The sequence below is a fragment of the Macaca fascicularis genome, chromosome 1 (assembly GCF_037993035.2).
Source record: "Macaca fascicularis isolate 582-1 chromosome 1, T2T-MFA8v1.1".
NCBI lineage: Eukaryota > Metazoa > Chordata > Mammalia > Primates > Cercopithecidae > Macaca > Macaca fascicularis.
In genome coordinates this window covers 205,958,194-205,979,738 of record NC_088375.1, presented here as the reverse complement: position 1 = coordinate 205,979,738, position 21,545 = coordinate 205,958,194, and the positions used below count along the sequence as shown (strand labels likewise).

The following is a 21,545-nucleotide window of genomic DNA, read 5'->3' as shown; positions in this document are numbered from 1 at the left end:
TTTTTATTGTAATGTTATTATTTTTCCAATCTCTGAACTGTGTTTCTGTCAGTTTCCACACTAATACCTTCTTTTCCACATACAGTACAGATTGCCAAGGCTAGGAATGCTGAAGACATAAATCATTTGGCTCTGCAATATTAGTACTGGATTGAAACCAAAGACAAGTGGCAAAATAACACATGGTGAAAGCATGGGCTATGTTTCTGTGATGCCAGGCATAGTTGAATTAATTCTTTGAGAGGAGGTGTGAATACACATGTATAATGATACTTAAACACAACTGTGAGCAAAATATTTTGTCACATTCCCCTGTGTTGTCAGGTTTGGTCTGCCATCTGCCATTCTTGCAGTGACTGCTTAAAGCACCCATTAGTAGTAGCTCTGTGCTAATCCAGAGTTATTAGTACTAACCCAGTAGTAGCAATCTGTGCAAGAGGCCACAGATTTTTCATGGAAGGTAAAGGAGAGGTTTTTTTTGTTTTTTTTTTGTTTTGAGACAGAGTCTCGCTCTGTTGCCCAGGCTGGAGTGCAGTGGTGCAATCTCGGCTCACTGCAAGCTCCGCCTCCTGGGTGCAAGCCATTCTCCTGCCTCAGCCTCCCAAGTAACTCGAACTACAGGCGCCCACAACCACGCCTGGCTAATTTTTTGTACTTTTTAGTAGAGATGGGTTTCACTGTGTTAGCTAGAATGGTCTCAATCTCCTGATCTTGTGATCCACCCGCCTTGGCCTCCCAAAGTGCTGGGATTACAGGCATGAGCCATAGCACCTGGCCAATAAAGGGGATTCTTGAATTTCTCTGTTTTTCCGATATATTCTCTAAGGAATTAGTTCTTTCATTGGAGATTACTATAGGGTAATGAGCATTTCTTTCTTTTTCTTTTTCTTTTTCTTTTTTTTTTGAGACAGAGTCTGGCTCTGTTGCCCAGGCTGGAGTGCAGTGGCACAATCTCAGCTCACGCAAGCTCCACCTCCTGGGTTCAGGCCATTCTCCTGCCTCAGCCTCCCTAGTAGCTGGGACTACAGGCACCCACCACCACGCTTGGCTAATTTTTGTACTTTTAGTAGAGATGACATTTCACCACGTTGACCAGGCTGGTCTCGAACTCCCCACCTCAGGTGATCCGCCCACCTTGGCCTCCCAAAGTGCTGGGATTACAGGTGTGAGCCACCGTACCTGGCCAAGCATTTCTTTCTTGATATTGTTGTATGAAGTAGTTGAGAATTTAAAGTTTTTATCTGTTCAGATTTATGGAATTCCTTTATCTGATCCTTACAATTTATAAATCTAAAAATTTCAGGATGAATTATGTTCAGTTATAGTCAGTTTAAGAATGCAGGAAAGTATATAATAAAAATTACTGATTTCCATGCAAATTGATTAAAATATAAAAGTCTTGGCCGGGCGCAGTGGCTCACGCCTGTAATCCCAGCACTTTGGGAGGCCAAGGCAGGCAGATCAGTTGAGGTCAGGAGTTCGAGACAAGCCTGGCCAACATGGTGAGACCCCGTCTCTACTAAAGATACAAAAAATTAACTGGGCATGGTGGCACACGCCTGTAGTCCCAGCTACTGGGGAGGCTGAGGCAGGAGAATCGCTTGAACCTGAGAGGCAGAGATTGCAGTGAGCAGAGATCGTGCCATTGCACTCCAGCCTAGGCGACAGAGCCTCTGTCTAAAAAAAAAAAAGTCTTAGTACAAAAGAGGATAACAATATGCTATCAGAAACACAATGTCGAAAAACACTTTTATTCCTAGATACTGTCAGATAAGTGAAGTTTTATTACAAAGTGTAAATGTTTTATATCCCTGAAAGAATTAACATAAAAACCACAAAAATGGTATGAGTGATTGTTTTGAAGTAAGCTGTCTAAAACTTAGATACCAAATATTCCAACACAACAATTAGCTCTTAGAAAAGATCAAGATTTTATCATAAGCCTGTATAGTTTATTCTCTCTAAAACAGTGTATATAGCTTTTCCCCTAAATTAAGGTTTCTTAACCTCAGTAACTTCAGCCTCTATGCACTGGATGCCAGTACCTCCTTTCTCTTCCCTCCTCAGTTACAACAACCAAAAATGTCTCCAGACATTGCCACATATTCTCTGGGGACAATTTACTCCAGTTGAGAACCACTGCCCTAAATATATTAGAGAATAAGAGCTATAATACAAATTGGTAAGACTGAGAGATAGTAGGACAGAACTCAAAAGATATTTTTGTTTAGGTTTGAGTACTGACAAAGATTTTGAGTTCGTGTTATTTTAATCAAAGGATATATTATTAAAAGGGAGAGCATCTGATTCAAAGATTTGTCCTTACAAGCATCAGAAAGTAGTTCGTGTCTTACCAGAAGAGCCATTTATCAAGTTATTTTGTAATCATTCCAAGGAGGCTTACAGAAGAAATCAGACTTAATTCTTTTTTCTTACAATATATTTTTAGATTCCTGAAATAACCTTAAAGTGAACACATCTTTATTTTTAAAAGGCCTCATGGAAGAAATCACATTTAGTTGACCCTTTTTTCCCCACCATAGACAACATTGCAGGTTTTTGAAACTAAAATTACAAGATAAATGGATTTTCTATTTCTTTTCTTTGATCCTGTCTCCCCTGAATTCAGCATTCATGGAATATGATCATTAACACATTTTAGCCTTTCTACTGATGGTACATTTAACTTTCCTGTTGCTGTCAGTTCCCTGGCAGAGACCTAATGATTTATTTTTTACCCTCTGTATGATAGCCCACTACACACTGTAACATTTGTGTGTGCCCTGGATTCACAGTTATTTTGCCTGGTGACTTTGAAATAATACAGTAGCTCTGGCCTTTACTTATTCTTCCCTTTTCCCTTTCTCACATAGCAGCAGCTGTCGATTCGGCAGACCGAAGTCCTCGGCCCACTTCTGCACCCGCCATTGCTCAGGGTCAGGTTGCAGAAGGTGGCGTCCTAGATGCCTCTGCTAAAAAAACAGTGGTCCCTAAAGCACAGAAGGAAACAGTGAAGGCTGAAGTGAAAAAGGAAGACGAGCCACCTGAGCAAGCTGAGCCAGAGCCCACAGAAGCATGGAAGGTATGTCATCAGTCCAAATACTTAGCTAACTCACTTTGTGATTTAGAAGCCTTAACATTTTGACCAGGAACGTGTTCAAAGCAATTGCTTATTCTCATAGGCTCAACAAAGTTATTCCTCATTCTTTCTAAATGAAGATGTCTCCCATGAACCTGTAAAATATTTTCATAGAGTTATGTCAATAAGACTGTAAGCTATCTCAGAAGTTATAGGGTGACCCACTCCTTGACCCAACTATTATTTTTCTAAATGAACTTATAAAACACACCAGTATGATTGATCCTCTGCTTTTTAAAATAATTTTTACTCATCTAGAAGGAATCGCTACATAGATTTTTAAGACTAAGTTCTGCTATTGTGATTAAAATATAATTTTATTTTCTAAGATGGACGTATGCACAACATTTCCAACGAATAGGTATTACATAAAGCACATCTATGTGGTTGCTCAAATCTTAAGTAGCGTTACAAAAAGGAAAAGATCCATTATGTAGGAGAGGTTGTACTGCTGAGTTACCTATGGTTCTGAGTTAGTTGTATCCACAGTCACTGCACTGTGTTGAAAAATCACCAATTTAATTAGCAGATTTCCTAGACGGTGACTAGACTGACCTTTTATGTGTTAAGCTTCGTAAACACATTTAAGCAGTGATGGAATCGAAGTGCTAGCTCAGATTTATTGAAATAAATATAGGTCTTACTGTTGGCAACAGGAATTATGAGAAGCAGTCTTTATAAGGAGAATTACATTTTTATATGTCTGTTAAGAAATTAAAAAAAAAATTAAACTGAGTTAGATCTTAGTAAGTGTCCTCGCTTTGGCAGATGGATTAACCTTGTTCTTTTGGAGCCAGATCAATATCTAGTTTATTTCTAGAGCAGTGGACAATCTAACTCTGTTTTGATTGTGTTTAAAAAAAACAAAACAAAACAAAAACTGTTAGACCAGGTTTGGAGGTTCTCACCTGTAATCCTAGCACTTTGGGAGAGCAAGGCGGGCAGATCCCTTGAGCCCAGGAGTTCAAGACCAGCTTTGGCAAAATGGCGAAACCCCATGTCTACAAAAAATACAAAAACTAGCTGGGTATGGTGACGCACATCTGTAGTCCCAGCTCCTTGCGGGGGCTGAGACAGAAGGATAGCTTGAACCTGAGAGATTGAGGAGGCTTCAGTGAGCTGAGATTGCACCACTGCACTTCAGCCAGGGTGACAAAGTGATACCCTGTCTCAAATAGTGAAACCCTATCTCTACTAAAAATACAAAAATTAGCTGGGCGTGGTGGCAGGTGCCTGTAATCCCAGCTACTGGGGAGGTTGAGGCAGAATTCCCTGAACCTGGGAGGCAGAGGTTGCAGTGAGCCCAGATCACACCACTGCACTACAGCCTGAGTAACAGAGCAAGACTCCGTCTCAAAAAATAATAATAAAGAAAAAAGCAAACTGTTAAATATGACATACAGTTTTACTGTCCATTTGGGACTACCTTGGGTCCAAAGAGAAAAACAGATTGAGTGAATGGTAGGTGTTTACATTTTTGTACGTAGCCAAATATTTATGACATTGGTCTTCAGGTTCAGTGTCAACAATGCCTGTTTAATGTTAGACTACCTCCTCAGTTTTTGATGTTAGAATATCTCACCAGGCACTTTTGACTATCCCTCCATTTGTTATACTAACTAAAAAGTGTTAGCTTACTGGAATTGTTAGGGGAATCTTCCTAGTGGCTAAGATTCCTCTGGCTTTCTGCTGACTTACTTTTACTCCTTTTTGCCTGTATCATAGACATAAATATCTTCAACAATAGGCTCCCTTTTTTCTTGGGAACTTGGCAGAGTAAAGAGATCACTACCTGGTATAAGCTTTCCAAGCCAATAGGGGGTCTTTGTTGCCAATTAATTCTACATAAATATATGATTTGAGATACTTGTGTTGAAATGAGACTGAAGACCACCTCTGATAACTTATTATAGTAATGGTGGTGGCAGAATTAAGGGTGACTCTGAGCTGATTTTATATGTAGCAGTTAGAAAATAACTCTGGTGGCAGGCACGGTGGCTTACGCCTGTAATCCCAGCAATTTGGGAGGCCAAGACGGGTGGATCACAGCCTGGCCAACATGGCGAAACCCCGTCTCTACTGAAAATACAAAAATTAGCTGGGCATGCTGGCAGACACCTGTAATCCCAGCTATTTGGGAGGCTGAGGCAGGAGAATCACTTGAACCTGGAAGACAGAGGTTGCAGTGAGCCGAGATCACGCCACTGCACACCAGCCTGGGCAACAGAACAAGACTCTGTCTCAAACAAAACAAAACAAAACTATGGCATTTACCTGAAGCCATATTTATTATATAAAGCAATAGTAGTGATAAAGTAGCCTTGTAACTGTAAATTTCATTATCTGACATTAGTTTGAGATAGAGATGGCTTTTTGTTGTCATTTTAATGAGGTCTATTCTGCAAGTATGGCAGTAGGTACTATCTCCCCCATGTATATTGTTATCTCATTTAATGTTCTATGTAGGGGCATACACAGAAATACTGTTGCTACTTGGCCTCAATTCTTTTTTTTGAGATGGAGTCTTGCTCTGTCACCCAGGCTGGAGTGCAATGGTGCGATCTCAGCTCACTGCAACCTCCATCTCCCAGGTTTAAGCGATTCTCCTGCCTCAGCCTCCTGAGTAGCTGGATTACAGGTGCCCACCACCACGCCCAGTTAATTTTTATATTTTTAGTAGAGACAAGGTTTCACCATGTTGGCCAGGATTGTCTCGAACTCCTGACCTCAGGTGATCCACCTGCCTCGGCCTCCCAAAGTACTGGGATTACAGGCTGAGCCACCGTGCCTGGCTTGCCTCAATTCTTAAACTGAAGTAGAGGCTGTCAATTTTCTGCTATTGGATTGATAAAGATCCAAAGCAAAAAGAAGTCATTATTCATTTGAATGAGGAATTTAAGCTTTGTAAAATACATTTTTTTTTTTTTTTTAAGACGGAGTCTCGTTCTGTCGCCCAGGCTGGAGTGCAGTGGAGCGATACTAGTTCACTGCAACCTCCGCCCCTCCAGGTTTAAGCAATTCTGTGCCTCAGCCTCCGGAGTAGCTGGGATTACAGGTGCGTGCCACCACGCCCGGCTAATTGTTTTGCATTTTTAGTAGAGACGGGGTTTCACCATCTTGGCCAGGCTGGTTTTAAACTCCTGACCTCGTGATCCACCCGCCTCGGCCTCCCAAAGTGCTGAGATTACAGGCATGAGTCACCGCTCCCGGCCTGTAAAATAATTTAACATTATTGTTTGCTAAATGCACAATTCTAGGAAGACATTATCTCCATTTTATCCATAAGAAATTTAAGCTCTGGGGGGTAAAAAAAACTTGTTAATGACCACACAACAAGTATGCTGGGACTTAAAGTAGAAATGACCCAAAACGGTTAATTACCCCTGGTAGTTAAAGTGCTGTAATGGGGTGTACTTAACTTAACACTTGACAGTGTCACTAATTTTGTAGCTCTCTCAGGTTTTTTAGACTCAGTTTAGGGAAAATAGCACAATGACATTATATTCCAAAGTAATGCTGTTTAGTGTAATTAAAAAGAATATCAACACCACAGATTGATGAGGTTCTGTAAAGAACTTAATGATATAAAGTGATTTAGCCCTTAGTAAAAACAATCAATTTTTTAATTTAAGATATCCAATGCTTTGTGCGTTGCTCACTCTATTATGCTCCCTCTTAATAGCCTGTTTTTTTTTTTTAATAATTACTCCATTTTCTATGTATAAAATGACATTACTAAAGGTATTTCAAAGCTAGGCAGGAGACCTTAGCTATTCTCTTTCTACTATTAATACTAAGGATGAATATTGCCCTTCTGCCAAACACATAGGCTCCACCTTCCTAGAGAAGATTGCAGTGTGTTGAATGTTGCAGCTGAATCCTGCATGTGCTTGTTTATAACCAGCCCTGGGAGTAATTTCATGTGTCAGTTACAATTTAAATTGGGTTTATTGTAATGTTTTGTTGTGTAATAAACTGAAGAATGAAGTGCCTCCTTAAGTATATTGTTCAACTAACAAAATCCTTTGTGTTTACCAGTTTGGTGTCATATGTGGTTTATTACATGTGTGCTTTAACTAAAGATTTTCTTCCTGTCATATATGTCATACGTTGATAACTTCATATGTAAATTTGTTTTTAAATGTTACTTAAAGTACTTCCAGATCATTTTTTAAAGGCAAAACAAAAACATGGCTATTGCATTAAATAAGCCTAAATTATTCTTTTAAGTGGATACTTTTTTATAAATAAGTATAAAAATATATTTTCTTCATCAATAGAATACTTACCTTAATTTTCTTTTTTGATAATTTGGATATCCATGTTACCTTTTCAGCCTTGAAAATGTGATGGTAAACACAGATGACTTTTGGGAGTAATATCCTTCCCTGTAACACCCTCCATAAGACTGCATCATGATGATTACATATCAGCGTATTTCACAACCAGCTTAAAGATGCAGCTTATTTGGAAACAACACTATTCATAGAAACCTACTAACCTAAAATGTTTTCACTACTTTATTTCTTAAATGTAGGTGGAAAAAACCCACATCGAGGTGACAGTACCCACCTCAAATGGTGACCAAACACAGGTTTGTGCCAATAGGCCACTTGTTCCTCTTTCCCTCCACCCGCTCAGTTTTTTTCTTCTCCCTTACTCCCTTTTCCTTAAAATTATAAAATGAAGGTTCAAACAAACTTCAATGAGCAACATTTTATCATTTTTCTTTCTTTTTTAAATTATGGCAAAACAGAAGCTTGCAGAAAAAACTGAAGATCTGATAAGAATGAGGAAGGTTAGCCATTTTTCACTTTCACAAAGCTACATTGCCATTTCACCCATGCTGACTTACAATGCATTAAAAAGACAGTGATCCATTCTTTTCATTGATTTCTTTTAATCAGGAGTTGTTAATACTTTCAAATAACGGATATGGGCCAGGCGCATTGGCTCACGCCTATAATCCCAGCACTTTGGGAGGCCAAGGCAGGAGGATCCCTTGTGGTCAGGAGTTTGAGACCAGCCTGGCCAACGTGGTGAAACCACATCTCTACTAAAAATACAAAAATGAGCCAGGTGTGTTGGTGCACGCCTTTAGTCCCAGCTACTTGGGAGGCTGAGGCATGAGAATCGCTTGAACCTGGGAGGTGGAGGTTGCAGTGAGCTGAGATCATGCCACCGTGCTCCAGCCTGGGTGACAGCTATACGCATATATTTACATAAACTGAAGAAACCATAATCCTATACTATATGTTGAAAAGTTTCATTAAACTTTTCATTAAACAGTGAGAGTCAAACCTTTTATATTTAAAAATGTATAAGAACTATTTCACAATGACATCATATTCTTAGAATGATAATATTTTATACACATTTATCATAAAATGAAAACCATCATAGCTGGGTGTGATGGCTCACACCTGTAATCCCAGCACTTTGGGAGGTTGAGGCAAGAGGATCCCTTGAGTCCAGGAGTTCAAGACCAGCCCGGGCAACATAGGGAGACCCCGTCACTTCAAAAAAATAAATTAATTAATTAACCAGGCGTGGTGATACACTCCTGTGGTCCCAGCTACTTGGGAGGCTGAGGCAGGAGGCTCACTTGAGTCCAGGAGGTTAAGGCTGCAGTGAGCCACAACTGCACCACTACATTCCACCTATGTGACAGAGTAAGACCCTGTCTCCAGAAAAACACCCTCTGTAGCAGCAGCCCCAGTACTGTGTATAACTATGGGTTTGACTTCTCTGTGCCTCATTCTTTTCATCTATAGAGTGGGATGAATCAGTTTGAATCAGTTAACTGAATATATTTATTGGCTGATCATGTATAAAATGATAATCTTTCTTAGATCTTTTTTATAAAAGAGGTCTAATTTTTTATTAGATTTTGTAATTAGAGATTATAAAATCTCTAATTATACTCAGTGTCACTAAGTATAAAATACATCCCAAAAGCTAAATAATGTTTTTAAAGCATTTCTTCACTCCATGATACCTGGAGTTTCAGTGTTTTTTACAGTCATATGTTTTAAGGTAACCCTCAAACAGTTCAATTTCAAAAAGGAACATAAAACAGCTTGTTATGCCGGGCGCGGTGGCTCAAGCCTGTAATCCCAGCACTTTGGGAGATCCGCCCGAGACGGGCAGATCACAAGGTCAGGAGATCGAGACCATCCTGGCTAACACGGTGAAACCCCATCTCTACTAAAAAATACAAAAAAAAAAACTAGCCGGGCGAGGTGGCGGGCGCCTGTAGTCCCAGCTACTCGGGAGGCTGAGGCAGGAGAATGGCGGGAACCCGGGAGGCGGAGCTTGCAGTGAGCTGAGATCCGGCCACAGCACTCCAGCCTGGGCGACAGAGCGAGACTCCGTCTCAAAAAAAACAAAAACAAAAACAAAAAAAAAACAGCTTGTTACATAAGAAGCCAATGAAGCCAGGAGCACTGTCTATTTGAATAACATCATCACATTCTTTCATCATTCATGAACAAGGTCATCGTTTTCTCGTGGTAATCATGTTCTCTGTGTGTCCTTGTGACTCTGACCATTTCATGTTGGCATATGCTGCGCTGTGGACATTAAATTTTAAATATTTTTTGGTTTGCCAATTTTCAGTTTTTTCCCGCAAGAACAACATTTTAATTTTTTATGCTTTTCTGTTTTTCCCCCCTTTCATTTTCACAGAAAAAGAGAGAAAGACTAGATGGTGAAAACATTTATATCAGACATAGCAATTTAATGTTGGAGGTTTGTATGAACTTGAAGCTTATTTCAGTTGGTTGCCTGGAACCTTCTGCATTCTTTGCTGATCCCCTTTTCTTCATTCTTTGCTGCATTTGGTTTTGCATGCCATTGCATGAAGGAACTTTAGGTTTAAAATGCTTTTGCATGTTGGTGAACATGAAGATATGCAAACATCTCGCCTTCTGATTCTTTTTAGTTTCTGTCATACTTACCTGGAAAAATATATGATTGGGACTACCTCTACCTCTCATGGTTCCATTGTTTTACCCACCGTTAGAAAGTTCTACATCATTGCTAAAAGTTCCCTTAATTTTCCAAGAGTATAAACTTCCATGTGTCCCAAGATGCAAATTTGCACTATTCTTTCATTTTCTGAACTAAGAGAGTGTGAAAAAGTAGGGAATTCAAAATGGACTTAAAATATTGGAGATAATAGAAAAATGACAGAAGAACTGTCGGGGGGGAAAAAAGAAAGATATAAGAAGGAAAGAGGGGAGCCTAGCATTTAATGAGTAGTTACTATAAGATAGTTTAATCATAAAAACAGGCCTGTGGGTATGGGATTGTTATTTTAAAGATGAGAAAGTTGAAGCTCAAAGAGATTAAGTAATTTTCCTGTAGTCCCAGAACTGGAAAGCCAAGATGTGAGGATCTATCCAACTCTATTAAACCACACTGTTTTCCACTCAGAAACAGCAACATGCTGTCTGCTATAAGAGTTGTGAGATTATTTTCCCATTTTATTCAACATTGGTCATATATATACATATATATATATACACATGTATATATATATTTTTTGAGATGGCGTCTTGCTCTGTTGCCCAGTCTAGAGTGCAGTGGCATGATCTCGGCTCACTGCAAGCTCCACCTCCCAGGTTCATGCCATTCTCCTGCCTCAGCCTCCCAAGTAACTGGAACTACAGGCGCCTGCCACCTCACCTGGCTAATTTTTTGTATTTTTTAGTAGAGATGGGTTTCATTGTGTTAGCCAGGATGGTCTCAATCTCCTGACCTCGTGATCCACCCGCCTTGGCCTCCCAAAGTGCTGGAATTACAGGCATGAGCCACCGCGCCTGGCCTATAAAGGAGATTCTTGAATTTCTGTTGTTTTTCTTATATATCCTCTAAGGAATTAGTTCTTTCATTGAAAATTACAACAGGGTAATGAGCATTTCTTTCTTTTTCTTTTCTTTTTTTTTTTTGAGACAGTCTGGCTCTGTTGCCCAGGCTGGAGTGCAGCGGCACGATCTCAGCTCACTGCAAGCTCCGCCTCCCGGGTTCAGGCCATTCTCCTGCCTCAGCCTCCCGAGTAGCTGGTACTACAGGCGCCCGCCACCACGCCCTGCTAATTTTTTCTATTTTTAGTAGAGACGGGGTTTCACTGTGTTAGCCAGGATGGTCTTGATCTCCTGACCTCATGATCTGCCCTCCTTGGCCTCCCAAAGTGCTGGGATTACAGGCATGAGCCACTGCGCCTGGCCTTTTTTTTTTTTTTTTTTTTTTTGAGGCAGGGTCTCACAGAATTACCCAGGCTGGAGTGCAGTGGCACAATCACTGCTTACTGCACACTCAGCCTCCTGGGCCCAAACAATCCTCCCATCTCAATCTCCTGAGTTGCTGGGGCTATGGGTGCACGCCACAATGCCCAGCTAATTTTTAAATTTTGGTAGAGACAGGATCTCAATATGTTGCCCAGGCTGGTCTTAAACTCCTGGATTCAAGTGATCCTTCTGCCTTAGCCTCCCAAAGTGCTGGGGTTACAGGCATGAGCCACTGGACCCAACCTAAACTTTAAAAACTAGATAGATCTCTGGCTTAATATATAGCCTCTAATAATTATTTAAACCTCATCTTATTCCTTGTCAATATCTGTATTTTGAGTACTTGTTACGTATAAAGGCTTTGAGAAAAATTATGCCCAGCCTTCATTAAACATGTATTGCATGGTGGGTGCAATACCAAGTGCTTTACATATATTTGTCTCGTTTAACATGAAGTTTTTCAAGGCTGGATCCTCAGATATTTCAAACTTAGCAACTAGATCTCTTTGTTTTAGCCCATATCTGAAACTAGACCTGAGTAGTTCCATCTTCAGAGACTAGGAAGAATAGTGAATGTTGGTTGATTTCCTTTATTTGGCAGTGTAACATCTTGAAATTCTAAACATGCATATTTCCTGACTAGTTCATCTTCAGTGCTTCCTCTTAACTGGAACCTGCAGTACCAATCATATATTTGTCATTTGTTTCATGAGGTGTGTTATGGCTTCTGAGACTCACAAAGTCCCTGTGTGTGATGTGTTTTTCCCTCAGCATTTCATTGACAGCCATGAGAGGGGATTTCTAAATAAGTGTGTTTGAAAATTAAAACCACTAACTGCCTTTTGAGAACATTTTATATTTAATGAAGTGTTTGGTTTGATTGCTGCTAAAATTATGAAGTGATAGGCATCAAAAAGTGTCTAACCTGAACACAGCCAAAGTAATTTGGCCATCATTCTTTAGTTATTATAAAGTTTTTCCCCAGTAAGGAAGTTCTCTCAAGTTATCTGTCACTCCAGCAGGCTTTTTTTTTTTTTTTTTTAAGCATCCCTCCTCCCTCTTCTCCTACCCCGCCCCCACTAATGCTTTGTTCTGGCACAAATAAGGTCGAGTTCATTTTTAGATCTACCGCCTCCTCCATCTCCCAGAGAGAACCTGTAGCAAGTTGTCTATGACAAATTCTATTTGGAACAGGTCCCTTTGAGATCTTAATTTTACTCTGTGCCCCCACAGGTTTCCAACAAAGCCAGCTAAGAAGGATGGAGAAAGCTCCCTCAGAAGCTACTGGTTTTACCAAAATATTTATTTTCTCAGGTTCCAAGCCAATCCGAAGCTAGGCAAGAAGAGTAGCAAATCACAAGTCTCTTATATTAAGAGGTTAACTCAGAGAGTTATCATTTTACATAGCATCTCTTGCTCATTTTTGTTTTGCTCTATTCACACTTTTAACCTTCCCAAATGTATTAAGTTGGTCTTGGCCCAAACAGATTTTAATTACCAGTGAGGAGCTGGGCCATGGGACCTTACGTGCCTGGTGGGTCTGGTTGCTCAGTCTAACACTGGGTCTTTGAATGGGCTTGTTCATGCTTTTCTTTAGCTACTAGACATGCTTTTCTTGCTTTCAGCTAGAACAAAAGTGCAAACTGTTCTTTTCCCCATAGCGAAGTCCATATTCATAAAATATACTCACATTTCATCCCAACATGCGAAACATGCTCTTCTGGATGCTACAGGATCGCCCTTTTGGAGTTAGCTTTCTATTTGATCTTAAAGCAGGTATACATGGTTTAGTCTTGCAAAAATAAAAAGAAATAGACTAGTTAATGATTTTTCTGAATGAGTATCTCCAGAATCAAAATTGTCTCACTGATTATTCTTATGCTGTTTTCCCTTTGACATTGCTTTTGAAAGAGTTTTATTTAGTTAAAACCTGTATTACCCTCAGAAAAAACTTTTAAGCAAAATTTTATTGACATGAATTCTAATTTTTTACCCCAATATAGCTGTTTCCTACAGAGCCAAAAAAGAAAGACTAAATCCAAAATTCACCCAGCATATTAGGAAATGTATTTAGCATTATGCTTTTCTTGGATACAGAGCTGCCTTGATATGTAATAAATTTTTTGCAGTCATCAAGTGATGGGCTCCCACATGTTTTGATCTCAAGCATAGATCTTTTAAGGTTTTTTGAAGTGTTGTTGGACAAAGAACGTTTGAATTTTTGTCTTCAAGTATATTTACCAGATTATTTTTGGCCAAGTCCCCTTTTTGAAAGTTGTTATATACCTCCTTTTACATAAACCTGAATATTATTTCTAGCTCATGCTTTATTAACCTAAGCTTTGTTCATTTCTCCCTGGAATATCCCTTTAATAGCTTGCCTGTACCTCAGGTTGCCCAATATTCAAATTTGCTAGAATATATACCTACTATGTACCCACAAAAATTAAAAAGAAAATTTAATCTGCTGGAACAGTTGAGTTATTTTAAATTGTCAAGGAGATATATAAAGTATTTGGTGAACTCTTAACTCACTCTCAATCCTTTGAAGGTCATTGGAAGAGGTCCCTGGTTTGAGTCGTACTAAGTAATGAAGTGAAGGTGTTAGAGGCTAGAAAGCCTAAGGGTTTTAGTTTATGTGCATATTATTGACAAAGAAAAAATGTCATTGTGTTATATACCTCTGGGTGATTTTTCAGAGGTAGTAACAGTCAGCTCTGGAGCCTTTAACTAGGAATTTCAGTAATAAATTCTTACATCAAAAAAGGGCTATTCTTGTTTATCAAAAAGCAAAAACAGCCACCTAGTAATAGAGAAGTAAAACCATCTCCAGGTAGAAATAGAAGGATACTGTATGTTTGCAGCTCAACAAGACAAGACAGTCAATGGTGGATTGTATGTTTCACCATGCCTTCATTAAACAGTTTGTTTATCTATTGCTATCTCCATCCTCCTGAGCTGAGCCTAAAATAATTTCTTATCAAGCTGAGGCTAATTGAGTTGTGGAACTACCTTCTTGGGATGAGGAGTTAGAGATCTAGTGCTGTGTCACATGGGAAGAAGAGTCATAAATTAAGGCGTGAGTTCTTTATGGGTTATATAACTGCTAACAGCTATGGAGTTGTGATACTTCACAGCTTCCAAGAAAAGCACTTTATTTAAAGAAAAAAAAAGGCAAGCAAATATACCATGTTGTATATTTATAATCTGAATGCAGATTAGTAACATCTGTCCTGGATGTGGTGTGTTTTCTACCAGTGCCCAGTCTCTGACGGGTTGCCCTTGGTTATGTTGTTTGTCCTGATTACGTATTGTTTTGCATCTTTGTCCTTTCAACTATAGGATTTAGACAAGAGTCAAGAGGAGATCAGAAAACATCATGCTAGCATCAGTGAGCTGAAAAAGAACTTCATGGAGTCTGTACCAGAACCACGGCCTAGTGAATGGGATAAACGCTTATCCACTCACTCCCCCTTCCGAACTCTTAACGTCAATGGGCAAATCCCCACAGGAGAAGGAGTGAGTACTTTGTCCACATGACCAATTGTGAAAATGGAGGGAATAAATGTTTTTATGTATGAATATTCTGTATCTGAGAGAAAGCTTAGAGCTGAAATTTGGATTTGGTGCCTCACTATATTCATTGCTGCTTTAAGGCATTTGTAATCAAATACTTACTTTTTTTAAAGTCATATAGGCTACCCAGTCCAATTGTAGGAGCCATTTGGAGCCACCAGGAGATGATTAGCCTCTGAGAACTATCTCTGCAGCTACATGCTTCTGGCTAATGATTGTTTATAAACTGTCCATAAGCCAGTAGAGGTTTATTTGTATTCAAACTGTGCCTTCAGGGACTCGAAAGTTTACTAAATTTAGAAAGTCAAAATAGGAAAGAGATTAGTCTTTTTAAAAAGCTTTATTTGCTTTGGGAGGCCGAGGCGAGTGGATCACGAGGTCAGAAGATCAAGACCATGGTGAAACCCCGTCTCTACTAAAAATACAAAAAAATTAGCCAGGCGTGTTGGCGGGTGCCTGTAGTCCCAGCTACTTGGGAGGCTGAGGCAGGAGAATGGCGTGAACCCGGGAGGCAGAGCTTGCAGTGAGCCGAGATCATGCCACTGCACTCCAGCCTGGGCAACAGAGTGAGACTCTGTCTCGGAAAAAAAAAAAAAAAGCTTTATTTGAACATTTACACAACTTAGAAATATCTGAATGGTTCCCCACAATTATATAGTAAACCAAGGAGCCCCCTAAGCCAGAGAATTCAGATCTCCAAATATTAATTATTGTATTTCAATTTTAGAAAAACTGTGGGCTGGTCACCATGGCTCATGCCTGTAATCCCAGCACTTTGGGAGGCCAAGACAGGTGGATCGCTTGAGTCCAGGAGTTTAAGACCAGCCTGGGCAACATGGCAAAACCCCATCTCTACAAAAATTAGTCAGGTATAGTGGTGCGCACCTGTGTAGTCCAGCTATTCAGGGGGCTGAAACAGGAGGATTGCTTGAGCCAGGAGACCAAGGCTTCAGTGAGCCATGATTGCACCACTGCACTCCGGCTTGGGTGACAGAGTGAGACCCTGTCTCAAAAGAAAGGAAAAGGAAAACTATTTATTTTATCTTTATGAGTAACATTAAACTTTTAATACACTGTTGTGTGAGATAGTCACAATTAGAGCTCAGGGGCTCTTCTTTTTCTTTTATTGTTATCATTACCTATTTTAGAAATCCTACATCTGGGCCGGGTGTGGTGGCTCACACCTGTAATCCCAGCACTTTGGGAGGCTGAGGTGGGCGGATCACGAGGTCAGGAGTTCGAGACCAGCCTGGCCAGCATGGTGAACCCCGTATCTACTAAAAATACAAAAATTAGCCGGGCATGGTGACGCATGCCTGTAATCCCAGCTACTCAGGAGGCTGAGGTAGGAGAATTGCTTGAACCTGGGAGGCGGAGATTGCAGTGAGCCACTGCACTCCAGATAGGGCAACAGAGTGAGACTCCGTCTCAAAAAAAAAAAGAAAAAGAAAAAAAGAAATCCTACATCTGAATAAATGAATCTGTTAAACATTTAATGAAAATATCTTGAAAGTTACCATGAACATATACCCCAAAAGTTTTTTCTTTAGTCAGTACAAGTGAAATATTTATATAGTCACAATCACTCAATAAGTGATTATGATTTAAAAATTATGTGCTTGTTTTTCCCCAAAAACAATAGCAGTTCTAGTTAAAAAAGGTAAAGTGATGTTTTAATAATTTTAAAACTTTTTTTTTCTTTTTTTGAGATGGAGTTTCGCTCTTGTTGCCCAGGCTGGAGTGCAATGGCATGATCTCGGCTCACTGCAACCTCCACCTCCCGGCTTCAAGTGATTCTCCTGCCTTAGCCTCCCTAGTAGCTGGGATTACAGGCGCCTGCCTCCACGCCCAGCTAATTTCTTGTATTTTTAGTAGAGATGGGGTTTCACTACCTTGGCCAGGGTGGTCGCGAACTCCTGACCTCAGGCGATCCACCTGCCTCAGCCTCCCAAAGTACTGAGATTACAGGCATGAGCCACCGCACCTGGCTAAAACTTTTTTTTTTTTTTTTAATTTTCAGAATTTATGGTAAACTATCCAAATTATTATTTAGTTTCTGGAACTGGAGAAGGTAGTAAAAGTTGGTTCACAGGCTGGGCGTGGTGGCTCACGCCTATAATCCTAGCACTTTGGGAGGCTGAGGCGGGCGGATCACTTGAGGGTCAGGAGTTTGAGACCAGCCTGGCCAACATGGTGAAATCCCATCTCTACAAAAAATACAAAAAAATTAGCCGGGCATGGTGGCATGTGCCTGTAATCTCAGCTACTTGGGAGGCTGAGGCAGGAGAATCGCTTGAACCCAGGAGGCAGAGATTGCAGTGAGCCGAGATCACGCCACTACACTCTAGCCTAGGCAACAGAGCAAGACTCCGTCTTAAAAAAAAAAAAAAAAAAAGTTGGTTCACAAAGGGTACTTTTTGTATTTTTCAAAGTGTGACTAAAACTGGCTAACAGTTCTCCAGACAGAGCTGAACCAGTTTCACAAATAAGGCTGGAGAATACCTGAGTAATGGGCAGCTAAATAGAGATACCAGGGATGATAGGATGCTATTGTTTGCTACTTACTGTCCTCTCAGCCTCCATTTTCTATAAATGGACATTAGTTTTATGTTCTAAATCTAGAGCATGTATCCTGAACTGAGACAATAACTATGCTTTCTGGGCAAGACCACTGTTTTCAGTGTCAGTAGGATACTTAATTTTGATGTATCTCTACTAATAAGAGTCATAAAGGGTCTAGTAGTTCTGGTTGTGGCTTGATTTGATTTAGAGGGTCTGGCTAGTCAAAACCGAATTGAACAATTCTGAACAAGTAATTTATCATATTGGGCCTCAGTTTATGGAGTAGATGATCTTTAAGGTCCCTGTGAACTCTAAAATTCTGTAAGTCTATGACTCCATGAGAAAATGCCTTGTCGCTGTTTCACCTGGTTAGCCCAGTCTGCAAACTATAACTGCGTATTTTCTAGAAGTTTTCTTTTTCACTCTGTGCAAGTAATAAAAGATGCTCAACTACTTTGAAAAAGTAACTTGGTACTCTCTTGGATGAGGTTGAGTAAATTTGAATTGGTCTCCGTTTCCAGAAATTATCTTACGTCTTTTAATAGAAACCTTTCAGAAATCTTCTCAGGGTTGGTTTTGGGAATGGTGATGTCATTCTGTGTTCTTTAAAGAAATAACTTTTTATAAACTAAACAAGATCCATGGGAGTACTTGAACAATTTTAGCTCTATGCTATTATCCCTGTAAAGGAATAGTGGAATAAATAAGCACTGTATTATGGTGACCTTTAATATTGGGTAATTCCACTTTCTGGCATATCTTACTTTTTCTTTAACAATTGGGATACTATTTCTGTTCTCTGGGGATACCTCTTCCACCTTTGATGGTATTGTTGTTGCATTGCAAGGCAACTGAATTTTATATAATTTGTGTATGACCAGGTGAAGAAAACTTCTATGCTTCCCTCGGAAAGAAAGGTTGGTGGGCCAGAGGTAAAGCTGCTGTTATGACGTGTGCTTCTCAATCAGAATTTGCTCTTGTCATGGCACTAAGCAGATAATCCCCCCAGAACTGAACAACAGCTGCTGAATACTTTTTTTTTCTTTTGGCTCTACTAGTAAATTCACACCCACAGCCTTTCGGCCTAACACATAACACTTCCACTGCTGCAGCTTTTGCAGCTTTCAATTTGCTTATTTCGGCGCATGGCTGGTTGAAAAGCTGCATGAAGATAAAAATATGTATTCAGAGAGAAAATGAATTTAATTATACCCTATTCTTTTTATGTTGTCTTTCTTCTCCCCCTTTATTTTCTTTCAAAAATCATTGTAATTTTGCATCTTTTCTTTTCCTTTTTTTCTTTTTTGCTGATCAGTCCCCTAGCTACTTTCTCCCTGATACATATCACTTAGGGGTGTGCAAAGAACCAGTGTTGAACTTCCAAACTGATCAGAGAAGGCTAGCTCAACTGAGAGAACTTAGAGCCAAGTTTTTCCTTTCATAGATAACATCTGTCTTGACTATGGATACCAGAGTACAGAAATTGCAGGGGGAAGAAAAACTTCTCAATTGGACAATTGGGGAGAAAAATCTTTCCTTAAAAGTGTCAAAAGCATTTGCTTAAAGTAATGTATAAACCTTCATGATGGTCATTATTATTTATTTGTTTTGGTGAACCTTGGAGGGACATTATAAACTTTTATACTTTTTGTTTTTCTTTCGCAGTCTTTAAAAGGTATGAGATTAAGATTTTTATTTCTTGAGCAAAAATTAATTGCTATACTGAATGAACTGTTGCAGTTTTTAAAGTCTATATGAAGAGACGTAAGGATTACTTTTTATATTCTGCCATTCTATTTGTAATAAAAGTAACTTTTTTTTTTTTTTTTTCTGAGACGGACTCTTGCTGTGTCCCCTAGGCTCGAGTGCAGTGGTGCAATCTCAGCTCACTGCAACCTCTGCCTCCCGGGTTCAAGCAATTCTCCTGCCTCAGCCTCCTGAGTAGCTAGGATTACAGGCATGTGCCACCACGCCCGACTAATTTTTGTATTTTTAGTAGAGACGGAGTTTCACCACGTTGGCCAGGCTGGTCTCGAACTCCTGACCTCATGATCTGCCCACCTCAGCCTCCCAAAGTGCTGTGATTACAGGCATGAGCCACGACACCCAGCCAAAAATAACTTTTATGATGGCAAGAAAAATGCTTCATTATTGGCATTGCCCAATTAGTGATTGGCAGCACCAAAGTAATAGAAAATGACCTAAAATTCATATGTGAATATCCTCAAAGGAAAAATAAATAACATAACAAGGGGAAAGCCAGTGATCCCTTTAACTTTCAGTTCTAGTGTTCATTCACTCAAAAAGGTGTCTATTGAGCACCCTACTATGTTACAGAAACTTTGCCAGGATAAATTGCCAAAATAAAGTAAAGCTAAAATGAAGAGTGTCTAAAAGATCTTTCCAAATCCTTTGCACATCCCCAAGTATCATTTTTGAGCATTTTCCATCTGTCATTTCGTTCATCTTATTCTGTCTTTCTTGATCTTCTACTGTGAAAGCAGACACAGGAACGTGCTCTGTTAGTACAGGATGAAGAGAAAATTAAAAGGCAAGAAAGATCTACTGAAAGAGCCTTGCCCCAGCAAGAAAATGAAGAAATTCTTCCCAAGGTTTCTATTCCAATCCCTGAGGATCACAAGTCTCTCAAAAAGTGTCACCTCTACTTTAGTACTTTTCCATCTCCTCGTATTCCTTTCATGATGTCTTTTCTCGTGGTCCTTGTGTTGGCTGTTTGGTGGTTGGTCTTTCTGTGATCAGAAAACAGGGTGCTCATCTGAAATGTCAAGACCATTGAACTTTTGTCCTTGGCTTCAACTGTGTTATTGCTGTATGATGCCCTCTGATCTTGATAGTTCACTGTCCTAGGGGAGCCCTTGTGATCATTTTTCTGTCAAATGTTACTCTTTGTAGATTATGTATTGTGGGGTACAAAGGAGTAGCAATGGACTGCCCAAAGCCAGCTTTTCTGCACTGAATTTTAACAAATTTAAACAAATCAGAATTAAGCATATGGCAGGTTGGTAATCTTCCCAAAAGCTTTGACTCCTTTATCCTGCATGTTTGCTGTTTACTATTGTTATGTCCTCCCATCCAAAGTCTCACACAAACCAGGATACTCTCTAGATACATTTGATGGAATATTTTCCTAATCCTCTAGAGTCATTTGTTTGGCATGGGCTTCATAGTTTAAGAAAAAATTTCAACTTACTAACCTTTCAGAAGCCTTAAAATGATAACGTTTTAATCTACAAATCCATAACCACTCCTTTTCTTAGGATATCAAACCAGTATAAACAAAAAAAACCCTTTTTCTGGAAAAGGGCTTTTGACTTCTGTGGCCTTTTTATGAGTATTTCTGAGCTGTACAGGGACAGACAACTTTATCCTGCCTGCTGTATAGAAGAGATCTTCAAAGATTAAATGCCATCTTTTCACAAGTAGAGTGTTGATGTGGTTTAAGGAAAATGGTGCTGGTGCCCCTTAGCCTCCAGCCAGGACTGAAATTCTCAGACTACTCTACCTATCCTTAAAAGTCCTGGAACACAGATTTACTCAAGATCTGTACATAAACAAACCCTTCTCTGAATTAAGATACTGTGTTACTTCTTTATGGCTTTGCTAATTATATTGCTAGTAGCAATAGTTAGCCATTGCTAAGCTTAAAATATATATTGATATACTTTGTTTTCCTGATATACTTCAGACCTGTTTGTTCTTGCACTTGTGTTGAAATCAACTGTTTTTAATCAATGGCTTTGTGACCTCAAGTTCTGTTGTGACAAGTATGTGTCCTCTGTTTGCATGTTGACTTCTAAGACTTACCTGAAGTAAATATGAGCACTCTCTCTCTCTCTCTTCAGGACACAACTCACATGCCTAACCTGTTATTTTTTACCTCAATATTGATGAAACCTTGCATGTAGCTTGCTTTTTATGGCACTTGAATGTACCAATATGGATGATTTGGTTAATGT

The 21,545-nt window shown here is 39.6% G+C and overlaps 1 protein-coding gene across 50 annotated transcripts in view; it reads left to right on the top strand.

Annotated features, from left to right (window-relative positions):
* EPB41 (erythrocyte membrane protein band 4.1) overlaps positions 1-21,545 on the top strand; it is a 232,990-nt gene that overhangs the window by 161,742 nt on the left and 49,703 nt on the right. For 15 of the 50 annotated variants that reach the window (XM_074014542.1, XM_074014620.1, XM_074014618.1 and 12 more), the window contains 2 exons: positions 2,874-3,082; positions 14,773-14,949. In XM_074014542.1, the coding sequence (XP_073870643.1) occupies positions 2,874-3,082; positions 14,773-14,949 (386 nt within the window). Of the gene's footprint in view, positions 1-2,873; positions 3,083-7,676; positions 7,734-7,895; positions 7,938-9,826; positions 9,890-14,772; positions 14,950-21,545 lie in introns of all 50 variants that reach the window. The other 35 variants (XM_074014591.1, XM_074014580.1, XM_074014552.1 and 32 more) reach the window with 6 other exon arrangements.